Source organism: Phacochoerus africanus, chromosome 14 (genome assembly GCF_016906955.1).
Source record: "Phacochoerus africanus isolate WHEZ1 chromosome 14, ROS_Pafr_v1, whole genome shotgun sequence".
Taxonomy (NCBI): domain Eukaryota; kingdom Metazoa; phylum Chordata; class Mammalia; order Artiodactyla; family Suidae; genus Phacochoerus; species Phacochoerus africanus.
In genome coordinates, this window is record NC_062557.1 from 23,662,448 (window position 1) to 23,680,498 (window position 18,051).

Sequence of the window (18,051 nt, forward strand, 5' to 3'; positions counted from 1 at the left end):
TGCAGGAAATGGCTAACCCCTCCCGTCTATCGGAGGACACTGCTCATGGTGGCAGTGGGATTGTGTCCACAGGTGACAGCTGTTCTGCTCTCGCTCCTCTGGGAAGAGGGCAGACAGGGCTGGACTCTCATCCTATCCTGTCCAGGCTGCTGAATACTTGCCCAGTGTCCTCCAGGGCCCCATGTGCTTTTTCCCAGCCCCCATGTGGGCTCTGAGCCCCAGAGGTAGCAGGTGTATCTCTCATCCCTTTCATCCGGCATCTGACTCCACCCTGCTTGGCTGTGTGCAAAGCTGTATTGTACAGATGGGGGTGTTGAAAATATCCGTGACATATTCCAAACTGGCCTACTTTCCTATCACGAGAGAGTCTGAGACTGAGACCGGCGAGGACGAGCGAGATGGGAGTTTGGGACCTGTTCCCACCTGCATCTTCCTCCCTCAGCACAGTTGTTAGACAGGAGAGGGATTTGCAGCCTCTCTCACCCTTCTCTGCCCTGTTTTGGAGCTGTGTGGTTGGGGTGTCTGTGCAGAGGGAGGTATGGGGGTGATGGGCCCTGGGGTGGGGGGAGTCCGTGGAGGAATCAAGGCCTTGGTCCTATCTTGGGAATCTTCCAGCCCAGGAGGCAGGGCAGTGGAGGCCATCTCATTGGCCTTGGGAATGAAGGCTTGGGTTCAAGTCCCAGTTCACCTGTGGAGCCTTGGGCAAGGTTCTTAACTTCTCATCAGCAGAATGGGGCATTCCTGTCATGGCTCAGCAGGTTAAGATCCGGACAGTGTCTGTGAGGATGTGAGTTCGATCCCTGACTCAGCGGGTTAAGGATCCGGCGTTGCTGCAAGCTGTGGTAGAGGTTGCCCATGAAGCGCGTATCCAGCATTGCTGTGGCTGTGGTTTAGGCCGGCAGCTGCAGCTCCAATTGGACCCCTAGCCTGGGAACTTCCATGTGCCGCAGGTGCAGTGGTAAAAAGAAAAAAAAATCAGCAGAATCCTCACTCGTGCTCCTCAAAGCCTTGATTAAGGGATTGCTTTGAAGACTGTAAAGGGGCCCTGCCTTATTCATCCACTTCTCAGCCTTCTCTCCTTGACTAGGCTGTGCCATCCCAGGGTGGCTTAAGTGGTTACCTGCTCCTGCCTTCTGCCTCCCAGCAGGCCTGGCAAGGTCTCCACCCTTAATCCTGGCTTAATGATCCCTGACGAAGGAGGCCCTCACGATCCTTGCCTGGTGCCAGGACTGTGCATTGGGCGGGAAGTTCACCCTAGGAGCTAACTTCAGTCTCTCTTGTTGACAAGGGATTTCGCGTGTGTTCTGACTTCACACACCAGGTGATCATTCTTTTAATCTTTCCCTTTTCAGACAAGACATCCCCTCCTTCTCTCGGTTTCTCAAGATGGGCAGAATCCTTGGGGCAATTTTCAAACTCTGAGAAGCTGGACTTTTTCCTTTTTACAGGTTCCTTGCTCAATTTTGGATTCTTCCAGGTGGGGGTGGGGGCAGGGGTTGTGTATGTCTCTGCCTCTGTTTTCCCAGCTGGTACGCCGCAGGAGAAATAAGTGCCCACATTAGGAAAAATTGGTTGCTATGGTGCCATTAATCACGGCAAAACCAGAAATCATGGTTCACATTAAAAACCTGGTTACACACATACCCCTTATCCAGCTATTCTACTTCTAGGAATTTACTTGACAAATACATTCACATTGGGAAAAATAAAGTAACTAACAGGCTATCTCTTGCACCACGCGATGGGGCACCTTTCTACGTGCTGGTGCAGAACAGTCTCTAGTTGAGTGTGTGTCATATGCTGCCATTTGGCTCAGAGGACGCAAAGAAAATGCTTAGGAAACCACGGGCAAGCCATGAAAGACTAAAGAATCTGGGATTAGCGCTTGCTTCTGGACTGGACCTGGGTGCCTGGGAATGGAGGCAGTGGTGGGGAAACTCACGTTTTGCTTTTTTTGGGGTGGGGGTGGCTGCACCTGCAGCAACTGGAGGTTCCTAGGCGAGGGGTCGAATTGGAGCTGTAGCCGCTGGCCTGTGCCACAGCCACAGCAACGCAATTTCTGAGCCATGTCTTCAACCTACACCACGGCTCACGGCAACGCCGGATCCTTAACCCACTGAGCGAGGCCAGGGATCAAACCCTCGTCTTCATGGATGCTAGTTGGATTCATTTCAGCTGCGCCACGATGGGAACTCCTGATCTGTCCCTTTTGAACCTTTTGAGTTTAACATCACCTGCAATAAAATTTCCTAGTAAAAATAAGTCACATTAGAAGTTCTCACTGTGGCTCAGCAGGTTAAGAACCTGACATAGTGTCCGTGAGGATGCTGGTTCGATGCCTGGCCCCAATAACTGGGTTAAGGATCCCGTGTTGCTGCCAGCTTTGGCATAGTTTGCAGAAGCAGCTCAGATCTGGTGTTGCTGTGGCTGTGGTGTCGGCCGGTAGCTGCAGCTCTGATTTGACCTTTAGCTTGGGAATATGCCATATGCCATATGCCATGGTTGCGGCCATAAAAAGAAAAGAAAAAAGTCAAATTAATTTTTTTCCAGTCCTTAAAATCTTATATGTACTCATTTTTGGCCCTAGTCTTTTTTGCTTGTTTGTTTGTTTTTTAGGGCTGCACCCGCAGCCTATGAAGTTTTCCAGGCTAGGGGTTGAATCGGAGCTGCAGCTGCCTGCTGGCCTATACCACAGCCACAGCAGTGCAGGAGCCGAGTCTCGACTGTGACTTACACTTCAGCTCATGGCAAAGCTGGATCCTTAACCCACTGGGTGAGGCCAGGGATCAAACCTGCAACCTCATGGTTACTAGTCGGATTCATTTCTGCTGCGCCACAGCAGGAACTCTGGCCCTAGTCTTACACCCATGGTTATTCCTGAGAAAGACTGACCCTGGGTAAAGAGGGTGAAGCCAGGGTTGAATGGGGCAGGGACTGGTATAGAGGCCTAGATCCTGCCTTGTGAAGATGCTCGAAGCTCCCCCAGCAGGGAAGATGAGGACATGGATGAGCAGCCCCAGCCGGGCCCAGGAGAATCAGGACCAGAGAATTCCCAGAATCCACAAGCACAGATGCTCGGAGGCTAGAGAAGACAGAGGGGACCAAGAGGGCGAAAGCTCTGCCCTGGGAGGAGCAGACAGATGGTCACAAATAAAGCTAAGTGGGTGTTAAGAAAACCCAGGGGAGACAGAATGTCAGTCAATCGGGTTTGTGTTCATGTGTGTGAGGCGGGCAGCGGTGGAGGTGGGGAAGGCTTTTTTAAGGAAGCGGAATTTGAGCTGAGGCTGGAAGTGGGTGTCAGGTGTCCACAGGTGCAGAAGAAGGAAAGGTGGGGAACCGTATGGGCAACAACCCGGAGACACAGGGTGGGTCTGTGGGGGGTGTTTGTGTGTGTGTGTGTGTGTGTGTGTGTGCGTGCACATGCATGTGTGCATTGTTGCTGGATAGAGCCAGAGAGAAGGCTGGAAAGATTGGGGATAGGGCCATGGAGGGCATCACATGCCAGCCTTAGAAATGAACTGAGTGGCAGAGTTCCTGTCATGGCTCAGTGGTTAACGAATCCAACTAGGAACTATGAGGTTGTGGGTTTGATCCCTGGCCTTGCTCAGTGGGTTAAGGATCTGGCGTTGCCATGAGCTGTGGTGTAGGTCGAAGGCGCGGCTTGGATCCCACATTGCTGTGGCTGTGGTATAGGCTGGCGGGTACGGCTCCGATGAGACCCCTAGCCTGGGAACCTCCATATGCCACGGGAGTGGCCCTAGAAAAGGCAGAAAGACAAAAAAGAAAAAGAAATTAACTGAGTGGGGTGTTGCTGTCGTGGCTCTCTGCTAAAGAACCTGACATATCCATGAGGATTCGGGTTCGATCCCTGGCCTCGCTCAGTGGGTTAAATATCTGGTATTGCTGTGAGCTGTGGTGTAGGTCACAGACTCGGCTCAGATCTAGCATGGCTGTGGCTGTGGCTGTGGCCGGCAGCTACAGCTCTGATTTGACCTCTAGCCTGGGAACTTCCATATGCCTAGGGTGTGGCCCTAAGAAGACAAAAAAAAAAAAGAAATTAACTGAGTGGGTCTGGCATTCTCCCCTGAGGTAAAGAGATCCTCAAGACAGCGCTTCTCAAACTCTGTGATGAACTTTTTTTTAAATTTCCAATTGATTGTGAACCCATGTTATTATTATTATTATTATTTTTTTTTGGTCTTTTTGGGGCTGCACCTATGGCATATGGAAGTTCCCAGGCTAGGGTCCAAATCAGAGCTGTAGCTGCCGGCCTACACCACGGCCATAGCAACTTGTGATCAGAGCTGCGCCTGCAACCTACACCACAGCTCACAGCAGCGCCAGATCCTTAACCCCCTGAGCGAGGCCAGGGATCGAACCCGAGTCCTCATGGATACTAGTTGGGTTGGTTAACGACTGAGCCACGAGGGAACTCCAGAACCCATGTTATTTTTATACGACACAGCAAAAATGACCATGCTCTAGGGTGTGTGGCAACGTCAAATCACTAAAAGCTTTCCCAAAGACTACTCTTCTCTCCACTCATCTTGTGGACCACACTTGAGTAGCTCTGCCCTAGGGGTCTCTGGATGGGCTAAAGAAGTCATGTCACCCCACCGATTTCTCGTGGCTGGGCATGTATGTTCACGTGTCCAGGGATGGGTGCAAACCTTCTGTCTGGACCTCAAAGTATTTAAGGTCCCCAGGGGACACAATCTTCTGCTGCAGGGAGTGGCCACTGAAGGTCTTCCTCTCCCCACCCCCCCACCCAGGCCACTGCGGGTGGAATCAGAGCTGCAACTGCAGGCCTAGGCCACAGCCACAGCCTTGCCGGATCTGAGCGGAGCTATTTCTGCAACCCTCCGCCTCAGCTTGTGGCAATGCTGAATCCTTCACCCACTGAGTGAGGCCAGGGATCGAACCTGCCTCCTAATGGAAAGTGGTCAGGTTCTTAACCCACTGAGCCATAGCAGGATGTCTCATTGAAGGTCTTTGAGTGGAAAGATCTAGTGGGGCTTTAGATGAGGGGGTGAGGGGGTGGGAGGTGTGGGAGAGTGGGGGGTTTGGGGGTGGAGTGGGGGTAGAGGGGTGGGGATGGAAGAAGGGTGGTGGTGGGAGCAGCAAATGTGCCTGATTGCTTCATCCAGAAAACCCTCCCTTCCCCCTCTGTACCAGAGGAGCGAGCCCAGGGTCTAGCACAGGGGGAAAAGACTGGGGCGTGTGTGTGTGTGTGTGTGTGTGTGTGTGTGTGTGTGAAAGAGAGAGAGAGAGAGAGAGAGAGAGAGAGAGAGAGAGATTCCAGAGAGCAGGGGGCCCACTTGGGGGGTGATTAAAATAATCCGAGGGAAAGAAAACCAGAGGGCTTTTTAAAGCTCTGTTTGGAGCAAGACGATGAGGGAGGGGTGGGCCTGCCGCTGGGGCAGATGGCACGATGTTAGCTGAAGACGGGGAGCTGAGCTCCTCAGCGCTTGATCAGGCGTCTGCTGCCTTCTCGGGAAGCAGGAACCTGAAAGGGAGGCTCCCTCGGGATGGGAGCCAGGCAGAGCAGGAGGCAGTCGGCATGGAGTCGGGGTAGAGCAAACAGCATCCTGGGGTCCTGTGCGCATCTTCCGAGGGTTCAGAGCAGATGCCTGGTGTCCCAAAGCATCAGAAAAGGCTGGGACTCACGTGGGCATCAGCTTCTGTTTCCAAAGAAGGTAGGCTCTGAAATCTACAGATGGGTCTCCTTGATAAATTCCCTGGAAAACTCTGACTTCATTACTCCTTTTTTTTTTTTTTAGGTGAAATTCACATTCCATGAAATCAACCATTATAAAGTGAACAACTCAGCTGCATTTAGTGCATTCACTGTGCTGTGCAACCACCACCTCTCTCCAGTCCCCAAACATTTTCACCATCCCCAAAGGAAACACCATATCCATTAAGCCATTGCTCCCCATGTCTCCCTCCCCCCAGGCAAATCTCTATGGATTTACCGATTCTGAATATTTCATATAAATGGAAACGTATGTGACCTTTTGTGTCTGGCTTCTTTCACTTAGCATAATGTTGAGGTTTATTCATGTTGAAGCCTGTATTGGTACTTCGCTCCTTTTTATGGATGAATAGTATTCCACTGTATGACTATATCATAAATTGTTTATCTGTTCATCCACGGAAGGAAATTTGGGCTGTGGGGGAATATGGTAATTCCAGCGTAATTTTTTTTTTTTTTTTTTGGCCACCACACGGCATATGGAGTTCCTGGGCCAGGGCTCAGATTTGAGCTGCTGTCATGACCTAAGCTGCAGCTGAAGTGATGCCAGATCCTTAACCCATAGGGCTGAGCTGGGATTGAACCTGTGTCCCAGCGCTCCCAAGATGCAACCGATCCCATTGCACCACGGCGGGGAATCCGATGTTTAATTTTTTTTTTTTTTTAGGAATTGCAATACTGTTTCCTGGAGCTACTGAACCATTTTACATTCTCCTCAGCAATACATGAGAGTTCCAACTGCTTTCATTATGGAACATGTGATGGCTGTGACCTTGGAAGGCAAGGAGATGGTTACCAGGTGCTAGCACAGGTAAAATAGGTGCCCACCATAGGCTCCCAAGACTGGCTGGCAGCCTGGGAAGGCTGCTGGCTGGAGTGGGGGGAGGATGGTATCTTCCCTTTCTTTCCCAAGCAAGTGGATCAGATGGTGAAATCTAGTGGCTCAAAGCCAAGGTGGGTGTGGTCCTGCAGGAGCTGGGCTTGTGGTCCACCTGGACCCCAGTGGCTTACATTATGTCCTCTCAAGGGTAGATACAGACTGCTGCTTTCCTTTCCCTACTCTCATCCCTCTCTTCATCTTTCTTTCTTTTTTTTTTTATTTTTTGCTTTTTAGGGCCGCGCTCAAGGCATATAGAAGTTCCCAGGCTAGGGGTTGAATGGGAGCTACAGCTGCCAGCCTACAGCAAAGCCACAGCAACGCAGGATCCAAGCCATGTCTGTGACCGACACCACAGCTCATGGCAACGCCAGATTCTTAACCCACTGAGCGAGGCCAGGGATCAAACCTGCAACCTCATGGTTCCTAGTCAGATTCGTTTCCACTGCACCACAATGGGAACTCCTCTTTCTTTTCTTTCTATGCCCCCGTGAGTGAGGAGGAAGGAGGGAGGTGGGGAGCTGAGTGTAGGTTCCCGGACTCTAACCACAAGGCTGTCTCCCCACTTTGGCATCATCCCAAAATGAGGTTAGGGTGCTGGGAACCTTCTCCTTTGCCTTTATTACCAACTTCCCACTGACCTCTGCAGCACCCAGCATGGTGCATGCAGCTGGGAGGCAGGAGAGCCATCCCGCCAAAGTCAAGGCTGGAGGAGGGAGGAGTCACCAGAGGCACTTACGGTGGCGGGAACTGGCCTTGGTGGTGATTTAAGGAAAGGAGAGGTCATCAATCCGTGTCACAAAGGTCTCCTGGATATTCCCAATGTGACTTGCCAGTGGAGCTGCACTAGCAGGCAAAGCCCTAAGCTGGAAAAGTGAGAAGGCGGTGCCTACCTCACTGGTTCTCAAAATGTGGTTCCCACCCAGCAGCAGTGGCAGCAGCAGCAGCGCTTGGGAACTTGGTAGAAATGCAAATTCTCGGGCCCCTTCTCAAACTTATCTGAAACTTTGAGGGTGGGGCCCAGCAACTCCTGGTTTTGGTTTTGGTTTTTGGCTGTGCAGCTGCTTGATGAGGGATCTCAGTTCCCAGACCAGGGATGGATCCCCGGCTGCAGCCAGGAAAGCGAGAATCCTAACCACTAGATCAGGAGGGAACTCCCAACCTCTGTTTTAACAAGGCCTCCAGGCGATTCTAATTCTTGCCTTAGTTTAGGAAACACAGCCCTGGAGTTCCCGTGGCTCAGTGGTGTCTATAGCTCTGATTCGATCCCTAGCCTGGGAACCTCCTCATGTCACAGGAGCGGCCCAAGAAATGGCGAAAAGACAAAAAGACAAAAAGAAACACAGCCCTGGCCTTCATCAAAAAGTCTACAAACAATAAATGCTGGGATGCGCAGCAGAAATGAATCCCACTGGGAACCATGATGTTGCAGGTTCAATCCCTGGCCTCACTCTGTGGGTTAAGGATCTGGTGTTGCTGTGGCTCTGGTGTAGGCCGGTGGCTAAAGCTCTGATTAGACCCCTTGCCTGGGAACCTCCATATGCTGTGAGTGCAGCCCTAGAAAAGACAAAAAAGAAAAGAAAAGAAAAGAAAAGACTCATGTACCCCAATGTTCATTGCAGCACTATCTACAATAGCCAAGGCATGGAAGCAACCTAAATGTCCATTGACAGAGACGTGGATAAAGAAAATGTGGTACATATATACAATGGAATATTACTCAGCCATAGAAAGGAAAGAAATAATGGCATTTGCAGCAACATGGATGGACCTAGAAATTATCGTGCTAAGTGAAGTTAGTCAGACAGTGAGACACCAACATCATATGCTATCACTTATATGTGGAATCTAAAAAAAGGATACAATGAACTCATTTGCAGAGCAGAAACTGACTCACACTTTCGAAAACTTACGGTTACCAAAGGGGACAGGTTGGGGGAGGAGGGATGGGCTGGGGGTTTGGGATGGAAATGTAGAATTAGGTTGGGATGATGGTGGAACAATTATAAATATAATAAAATTCATTGAGTTTAAACAAACAAACAAAACCCACAGCCTTGCCCTGAGGGGGAGCCCTAGTTAATGTCGGGGACCCTGTGAGCCCAGTACTTTTTTTTTAGGGCCGCACCTACTGAATAAGGAAGTTTCTGGGCTGGGGTGGAATCAGAGCTGCAGAGGAGGACTCACAGCCACAGCCACACTGGATCTTGAACTCACCGAGTAAGGCCAGGGATCAAACCCGCATACTCATGGAAGCTATGTCAGGTTCTTAACCTGCTGAGCCACAACGGGAACTCCATGCTCCCAGTCTTATAGGAGAGACAGGACCCTTGCTTGCTATCTGACAGCAAAGTCAGAGCCTTGTGCTCAGAAAATTCCCAAGCCGAGGGGGACCTCTAGGCTTACAGCACGGTTCCTTCCTGCTGGAAGCATCAGAATGTGTTTCTTTGGAGGGGACTGGCTACAGTTAGGACTCCAGAGAACCGCCCCCCCTCCTCTTTTTCTCTCCACTCTTCAGAAAGTGGGTTTGAAGTGCTAATGAGGAGATCAATTATTGAGCTTCATTAGCATCCATTACAATAACAAGCAAGGGACCACAGACAATGAACGGAGAAGGGTCTTTGGAGACACACTGCCTTTTACTCCTCTCCTCTAGGGTGGGAGGGGGCCGGGAGAGTGAGGAATGCGGAAGGAGAGGTTTCAGGGGTCTGGGAGGCTAGGCTCTGGTCCAAAGCCTGCAGGTTTGGAGCCAAGGGAAGCAGCCTCCACCTCCTCAGCTCCCAGGACCAAACCAGCCTCGGATGCCGGGGTCACAGCCCCTGGTCACTCTCTCCCGGAACAGGGCTCTTCACAGCCCCCTTACTGCCTCTGGGTGGAGTCTGGATGGTGCAAATGGGGCTCACGAAATGCGCTATCGAGACAGTCACCCTCCCAACAGGGTGCTTTCTCGAGGGTCTGGGGTGGGGGACTCCAAGGTGGCAGAGCGAGCAGTCTGGGGTGTCCCAGTTGTCATTTTCACATCCCCCTCTCCCCTGTGCCTTTTTCCCTGGAGGCCTGTGTGCCCCCTCAGCTCACCGCAGACCCCATCTCCCTCTTCCTGCCCAGTCATTTGTCCAAATGCAACTCTGGTTCTGAGCACACTTTGGGGAAGGAGAAGTGAGGCTGGGAATTCTCACCTCCCGGGTGTTCCCTCCTAACCTGGTTCCCGCAGGCTCGTAGGAACAGCCACGGAAGCTGGGTGAAGTGAGAAGGTCAAGGCGGGTAGTTACGATTCGCTGTTGCAATCCCTTCAACAAGCCAGCGGGCCCCTCCCAACCTACCCCAATGCCAGGGATGCAGGGGAGGAAGGCCAGAGGGAAGTAACCTGTTGAGGGATGAGAGTAGGGGCGGGGTGGCACCTGAGGCATCTCAGGTGGAGGCAGCTGGCACATGGCTTGTGCCCGGGCACCATGCCAGCTTCCAGGAGAAATTCTGGTCTCTCAGCTGGAGAAATAATACCTGCGTTCGCTCGCCCTGATCAGAGGAAATGGCTTCCTCAGCCTTCTCCCTCCATCAAGAATCTTTGTTTTTGAGATTGGATGGGGGGGCGCACCTATCTTCCCAGGGACGAGGGTGGGGGGTGGGCAGAGCATTGAGTGGAGTCATTGAACATCACGGGTGTCCAGCCATCCACCCTCACCTCAATTTGGATCTCAGGGGTCTTTGTTCCCATTCAGGAGCTCTGTCCCTTCTCACCCTTCCCTGGAAACCATGGAGGCTGCTGTCCTGGGGAGGAGGGGTCAAATGAGCTCCCAGCTATGAAGCTGATCAGAAATGTTTAGACTCTGTCTTTAACAAACGAGTTACACAAATAAAATCTATTACCTGAACCTGATTTAAGCTCCTCTCTGTGGAGGGGGGTCACTTTAGGGTGGGGACAGATGGATGCATTGTCCTGCTGACAGATTTGGAATTATTCCCAACCCCCCGGGCTAATTCACAGAGCCTCCCCTCCCCCAAGTCCCCAAGCCAGTGACTTCTTGGCATCTAGTGTAAAGCGCAGAAAAACCTCCATGTGACAGGACAAGCACCTTTTCAATCGTCATCCGGTGATAACGGCTAGTTCCTTAACTTTATTTATGTCATTAAATAACCATATGCCTTTCTTTTTTTTCTTTTTTTTTTCTTTTGCCTTTTCTAGGGCCGCACTCTCAGCATATGGAGGTTCCCAGGCTAGGAGTTGAATCAGAGCTGTAGCCGCCGGCCTACGCCAGAGCCAGAGCCACAGCAGCGCGGGATCCGAGCCGCGTCTGCAAACTACAGCACAGCTCATGGCAATGCCGGATCCTTAATGTACTGAGCGAGGCCAGGGATCGAACCCACAACCTCATGGTTCCTAGTCGGATTTGTTAACCACTGAGCCACAATGGGAACTCCTAAATAACCATATGTCTTAACCCACGGCCATGTCCCTGAGCCCAGCTCTCTTCTTTTCCTTTATGGTCATGAGATATATGTCAGGTGTTAGTCCCTACTTCTGGCAGCCCACAGCCTTAAGAGATGGTGGTAGTGATAGAAAAGAGGCTGGGATTTGGAGTTGGGCAAGTCTGGGTTTGAATTTCACCTTTGCTCTTCTTCGATTGGGCAAGTGGTTATGCTTTTCTGAGTCTTGACGCCTTTTGGTCGGAAACGGAGCTGAAAATGGCACTTCCACAGGGTGGCCGAGAGGGTTAAATGAGAGACTGTGGTTAAAGCACCTGCTGATTCCCTCCCTCTTAGGTGGGCACGATGTAGGGAAAGGAGGAGACTTTGCCTCATGAGGGGAGCTGAGGGGGAGGCAAAGGGCAGAGTCCTGTGTGGTTGGGGGGGGCGCTGGATGGAAGAGCAGAAGCGTGAGTCTGCAGCCACTGGGCTCTGAGAGGCTTAGGAGGGAGGTGTCCCTGCAGCAGAGAAGCCACCCTCCCCTTGCCGACCCCTTTCCTCCACAGAGCCTCTGCCTCCCATGCCCATCCTGGGCAAGCAGCCAGGCAGGGAACTGGACGGGAGCCCACAGCATGCTCAGAGGCCAAAAGATGGGCACCGTCCAGTTGGCAGAGGGAGAGGCAGCTGGCCCAGGAGGGGAGAAGTCAGGGTGCCGACTGCTGGGGTCGTGTGCCCAGACGGTGTGTCCGGGACGTGGCTCTTGGCTGCCCTCCTGAGCTGTCGGGCTGGAGCTGGGAACGGCCCCTCCTCCTCCTCCCCTGGCTGGGCCACCTAAGTTACTGCAACTGGAGATTAATCTGTAAGGGGTATCTGGGACTTAACCCCTAGCCAGGCATGTGGCTGGTGCAGGGCAGGCCCGGGGGCGGGAAGGAAAGCCGGAGAGCCTAGAATAAGGTTGCATCTGAGTAGACTAGGAAGTGGGGAAACCGGTTTGTCATTTGGGCCACTTGGGGTGGGGTCTCCTCTCCTGCCTCTCTGCCTGTCTGCCACTCTGCCTGGTGGCTTACAGCGAAGAGATGTCCTGGGCCCCTTTCTTGCTCATCTATGCTGCCTTTGGGAATGCCGGGAATAGATAAAAGGGGCAGGGGGCTCAGCCCACCTTCTCCTCCCCAAGAGAAGCTTGAGAGAGAAGGGACAGGACAGAGAACCGGAGAGAGAAAGGGAGCAAGGAACCCGGACGGGAGGAGGGGTCAGAGTCACTTGGAGAAGTCTCTGGAGACCATAGGTAGGCCACGGTGGGACAGGGAGGGGGTGGGACGGAGCTGGCGCTCTGTAGGCTTCGGTAGAGGTGTCAATGGTGTCACCAAGAGAGGTGTGAGAAAGGGTAGGAGCTGGAGCGCCCTCCTTTGGGGTCCTTCTTGGCCAATGGGCAGACTCCCCTCACTCTCAGCACGGACCCCTGCAGTTCTAGCAGACGCCTGCAGGAGGGGCCCTCCCCGAAGCTGGGGGCAAGGAGACAGTCCAGCAGGGGGCGCCGGGGGAGGGGACTGGATCCCCTCGGGAGAGCCGCGTTTACCCAACGGGTGACGGGGGTGGGGGTGTCCCGGCAAGAGGCAGAGGAGGGTCCAGACTCTCCCGGCACAGGACGGCTGTGGCTTTCGGAAGTCACCTTGGCTGAAGAGTACTGCCCTGGTCCCTCCCGGCCCCATCCCTTCCCGAATGCTTCTCCATCCCAAGGCGCGCCAGGGCTTGGAGAGCGAGAAGTTCTCGCACCCTCGGGGTGCACCCCCTTCCACCGAGGCCGGTCCCCGGCTTTAGGCATTTGTCTCTATCCAGGCTGGAGGATTGCTTGGAATGGGAGAGGCAGGTGCAGCGGGGAAGGGAACGTAAGCGCGCCCCGCACCCCGGGTCCGGCAGCGCACCACCGGATCCCGCCATGCAGCTGGAGGGCGCGAGGCGCCCGGCCCCTCCTCTCCCCGCTCCTCGCCACCCCTGCGGCCCTTTGTACGCTCCGGCCACACGCGCGTGCCCGCGCCGCGCGCGCTCCCGCCTGCAGCGACACACCCGCGCCGGCCCGCGCGCGCGCACACACGCACACACACACACACTCTCTCTCTCGCACACTCGGTGACACGCCCGCGCGCGCGCGCACCCACACGCCCGGCCGCCGGCGCCCTCCCAGCTGGTCCACCCCGGCGGGGCCCGCGCCCCCGGCCCGCCCGCCTGGCACCGCGCCCCCCCCCCCGGGGGCTGGGGCCCAGCGAGGAGCCAGCGAGGCGGCGAGAGGGCGAGCGTCAGGCAGGCCGGCCAGGGGCCCCCGCCCCCCGTGCCCCCGCCCGATGGGGAACGCTCCGTCCCAAGGCATGTCCCTGTCTCTCTCCTCCCTAATGTGCCTCCATGCTTAAGTGGAAGGTATTTCTGTTTTCTTTGTGTGTTTTCCCCTCGGCCGGGGGCGGGGGTGGCGGCCGGGCCGGGGAGGCGGCGGCCGGTGGGGCGAGGGATGCTCAGGGCGCAGGTGTATGGGGGCAGGGGACCGCAGCGCGCCGGGCTTGGGAGAAGGACCCGGGAGAGAGAAGTGTTGGGACCAGAGAGGGGGTCAGGCATTGGCGAGGCCGGAGACCGGGTGGGGAGGGCCTCGTAAGGCCGGGGAAGGGGGCTCGAGGGGTCAAAATTTAAAAGGGTTTGAATGGAACGGAAAGGGAGGGAGAGAAGAGGAAGGGGGATGGATGGTGAGGAGAGTGGGGGAGGGGAGTGGTCCATCCGAGGTGGAGGAAGAGGAGGATGCAGGGGGAGGCGAAGGAGATGGAGAAGTGGTGGGAGCATCAAAGGCCTCTCCTTCCCCCAGGTCCCATAATGGGGTACACGCCCTTGGATGGTGGCGGTAAGCGCTTGGAGTTTAGCCCTCCAGGGAAGGAAGAGGATGAGTGTATTTTGGGGTTGGCTGTGTTGCCAGGATACAAGCCTGTATTCCCTGCCCCCCTCCCCCTCGCCCCAGTCACCTCGAGGCCCTAGCCCTGGAGACCTCGGAGCCTAGGCAGCAGTTGCAGAAACTGGGGACCCGCTCCCCGCTCGGCTGGCGTGTAGGGAGGGGCCACAAGAGGGAGGGGCTTGGGGAGGGGCTATTTGATCTTAAGCCCTCCCCTCGCAGAGGCCAGAGGGCAGAGGAGGGCGCCCCCAGCTGGGGAGAGCATCTAGGGAGAGTGAGGAGGTAGGGACTGCTGGAGGCTGAGCGGCAGAGGGCGGGGCCGGGGAAGGGACGCGCTCTGGCCCCCCCTCCCCTCCCACGCACCCCCTTGCTACGTCAGAACCTCCCGGGCCAGCTCCGAGTCCTGTCGGTGGGGGCAGCAGGATGCTGGTGGAAGCAGAGGGGGCCGGCCGGGTGCCTCCGCAGCTCGGCTGGCAGGGCCTGGCGGGGCGTGTACGGCTGCTAGTGCAAGCCCCCCCGCCCCACCCCTCCCCATGCAGCCCTGGCAGTGCCTCCGGCGCTTTGCCTTGGCCTGGTGGGAGAGGACAGCGGAGGGCAGCTCCCGATCTCCCAGGGAGGAGGCTGGACCGAGGGACCCCGGGGGCCGAGGGGAGCCAGGTGAGCAAGAACAGGGAGTGGGTGCGAGGAGATCCTGGACTGTCAGTCCCTCTCCCCAAATACTAGGGAACCAGGAGGTCTTACAACCCCCAACTTTAAGGGAAGTGGGTTCCCGGCTGCAGCCTTTCAGGAGATGTTGAAGCTACTGCTGTTTTGCTGGGGGTGGGGGGGCGCAGATGAGGGCTGGGGGTGGTGGCGGCGGGCAGATGGCCAGACTTCCATGCTTACGGGTCTGAATATTCCTTGGTGCTGGATTTGAGCACTTTGGGGTCGAAGAGAATTGCTTCTTTGCAACTCTGGATATCCTGGTCTGGGTGACCTTGAGCCAACTGCTTTGCTGTCTAATTCGGTGCCTCAGTTTCTCTCATTCCCTTTCCTGTCCCTCTTGCTGGTCTTAAAGAATTGATGATGCATTTGATGGAAACTTTCACTGTGAAGAGGTGAGGTTCTGTCATCACTGGTGGCGGCTGTGATGGTGGTAGTTTCTGGCGTGGTTGCGCGTGTGTACGTACGCGGGGGGCAGTTATGATTTATATGTGAGGTCTTTGGCTGGTTCTAGTTGCTGTTGGGGCCACTGCAGGCAAGTGTCAGGGCCCAGCCTTCAGACAGGAAGAGGGCTCCGGGCAAGCTGGGAGTTGTGGGGGCAGAGACTTAGCTGGTGGCCTAGTGCAGAACCAAGGGATGGGGTAAGGGCTCTGGACCTAAGGGGAGGGGGCTCCAAGCATGAGATTCCCCCCTCCACCCAGACTGCCTGGCACCCCGGCACCATTGGCAGCCAGTGCAAAGGCTTTGCCCTGGCTTCCTGCCACCCCGCCTTGGGGACAAGAGGGTCTTTGTCCAGTGCCCCCCCCACCCCACCCCCCACCAGCCCTGCTCCTTCCGTCCTTACCGTGATGGCCGGCTCTCTGTGATGACCCTCAGGGCTAGGATGGAAATGCAGGTCCCCTATGTGCTCTGGAGACCTGGAAGAAGCAACTGTGGTCCTCAGTGCTAAGTGGAGACGGGGAGCTCTTCTAGGGGAAGGGCCCCTGGGAATAAGCCATGAGGAGGCTTGGCTCCACCATATGTACTTTTCGTTCGCCTCCTCGCCTAATGCGGCGTGGGGATGGGCGGGTCTGGGGTCTTCATGACCCGATTCCTGCTGGGAATCCAGGGTTCCGGGTTTCTGAAATATGCATAGGATTTAGAGTGGGGTGCTGGGGTGCAGAGCCTCAGATGATCTCTGTCTGTTTCTCTCTGGCCGGGGACCCACCCTGGAAGAAATGTTTAATTAGAACCATTGATTCTGTCTTCGGCTGTGGGCATCGATCTCACCAGTGTGGTCAGAGCTGGGGGGGAGGGTGGCACGGCTGCCGTCTGCCCAGTGCCAGCCTTGGCTTTCTCTGACAAAACCCAAGCTTAGGAGGGAGGGGGCTGGGCTCTTTGAAGTACCAGGTCTGTTTTAGCCCCATCTCCACCCTAGGTTAGGTCTCGGGGAAAGAAAGGAGATGAGGTCGAGGTTGAGGATTTGAACCAAGGGAGCTGTGTTTGGGGTTCGAGGATCATGCCGGATGGTGGACCTGGGGCTCGGGAATGGAAAGGCAGCTTGGTTGGGAGGGATTCAGGATGCTGTTGAGGGGGGCCAGCTGAGCGTTCAGGGGAAGGAGCTGGGGCCTGCCATAAAAGCTTCTCTTTCGAGGAATCCCAAGCACTTATCTCCTCCAAGCCCTGGCAAGGCGATCCGATTTCTTCCTTCGTTTGTGTCTTCGAGGCCCAGAGAGGGCCAGAGACTGCCTCAGAGGCCGAGTGGGCCCGAGTCTGGCCTTCGAGCCTGGCTGCTCGACCCAGTGGCCCCTGCCTAGGCACAGGGAACTGAGGGTGAGGCTCCCTGCAGCCTCTGATCTGGTCTCTGGGTTTGGTGGGAGATGGGGGACAGGTCGTGCCCCCCAAGCCCCGGCTGCCTGTCGTGGGTGGGCCAGTGCAGGTGCAGGCTTCAATGAGCCACTCAGATGCTCTTTGAAGAATCCCTTGTTGGCTTCCTAGGGCCCATTCGAGCAAAGATAATAAAAATCTGGCCGTCAGCGGGTTTGAGGGCTACATTCGCTTCCCCTTCTTTCATTCCCGGCTCTGAAAAGCGGAGATGAAGGCTTTGGATTTGGCTGGGAAGCAGCGCTTGCCCGCCCCGAGGGAGGGAGCGAAGGAGCGCGGGAGGGAGGCAGAGGAGAGAGGACTGGTTTCCTGGCAGCAGGGGGGTTCGCTGGGGACGTGGGCAGAGGGGCAGGGGCATGGTCCCCGACCCCTGCCAGACAGCCTCGGGCCTCAACGGGGCTCCTCTGTCCCACGCCCAGGCTCCAGCCTGGTCCTTCAGTTCTGGAGGCTGGGAGCCCCCCTTCTGCTCTACTGCTCCCACATTCCCCCCTTCTGCCCCTCAGACCCCCCACTCTCTTGCCCCGGTGTCCCATGTCCCTGCCCCTCCATCTCTCCGGCTCTGCCCTTCCTGCTCTCTCTCCCTCTTTGTCTCTGGCCCTCTGCTCCTCAGTCTCCCCTTTTCTCTCTGTCTGCCCCCTCCCATCTGTCTGTCTTCTTGCCCCAGCATCTATCCTGCTTTCTAGGACTGTCTAGAAGGTTGAGAAGCCAAGTTGGTGGGGGTCGGGGGCGGGTAGGGGAGCTGCAGCCACGGCAGGGAGGGGCCTGAGTGGACTATTACGGTCTGTCAGGCGCTGTAGTTATCAGAGTCCAGGCGGAAGGGGGCTGCTGAGCACTTAGACATGTGTGTGTAGTCAGGCGCCATCCCCCACCCCACACACAGCGGGCACCTTGCCCTGACATTGGGCTTCAGATGCTCAAGTTCCCCAGCCGCCTTCTACTGCTTGGCTGCAGAAACCAATGCCTCTGGCCTCTGGCCCCCTCCTTGCCTCTGGGCACCCACTGCCCCAGGCATCATCACCACCCTTGCCCACTGTTCCCCTCCCACCCGCTACCCAGGCTCAGAGGGGGAAGGGAGGGGTCCGGGGGAACCCTGGTAGGGCCCCATGACCCCCTCAGGATCTTGGAAGCCCCCCATGTGAAAGACAAGGCCATCATGGAAAGAGACCTCGTTAGGATCCTTCCTCAGAGCCCAAATGTCCCAGTGACCTTGAGCAAGTCCCTTCCTGGAGAGGGCCTCTGTCCTCACCTGTGAAATGAGGGGGCATGGGCTGGCTCATCTCCAAAGGCCTCTTCTGACATTCCACCGATGTTGTGTCTCTCTTCGGGATGATTTGCATATGCTTTGCATATATTAATGGTGCCTGCTTGAAGGGGGAGGGTGCCGCCCACAGGGACCAGAGTCCCACCCACCATTCCGACTCCCCTTGCCCATTGGCCCGGGCTCTCTCTGCGGGAATCTCCCAGAGGGGTGGAAGCTGAGGCCTGAGCCTTCCCTGGGGAAGTGGGTCTGGCTCCTGTGTTCCAGCC

The 18,051-nt window shown here is 55.7% G+C and overlaps 1 protein-coding gene across 3 annotated transcripts in view; it reads left to right on the plus strand.

Annotated features, from left to right (window-relative positions):
* Positions 1-14,409: 14,409 nt before the first annotated feature.
* The window catches only part of SRCIN1 (SRC kinase signaling inhibitor 1), a 72,098-nt gene continuing 68,456 nt past the window's right edge, over positions 14,410-18,051 (plus strand). For 2 of the 3 annotated variants that reach the window (XM_047757969.1, XM_047757970.1), the window contains exon 1: positions 14,412-14,616. In XM_047757969.1, the coding sequence (XP_047613925.1) occupies positions 14,493-14,616 (124 nt within the window). In that variant the 5' untranslated portion in view covers positions 14,412-14,492. Of the gene's footprint in view, positions 14,617-18,051 lie in introns of all 3 variants that reach the window. The other variant, XR_007131857.1, reaches the window with a different exon arrangement.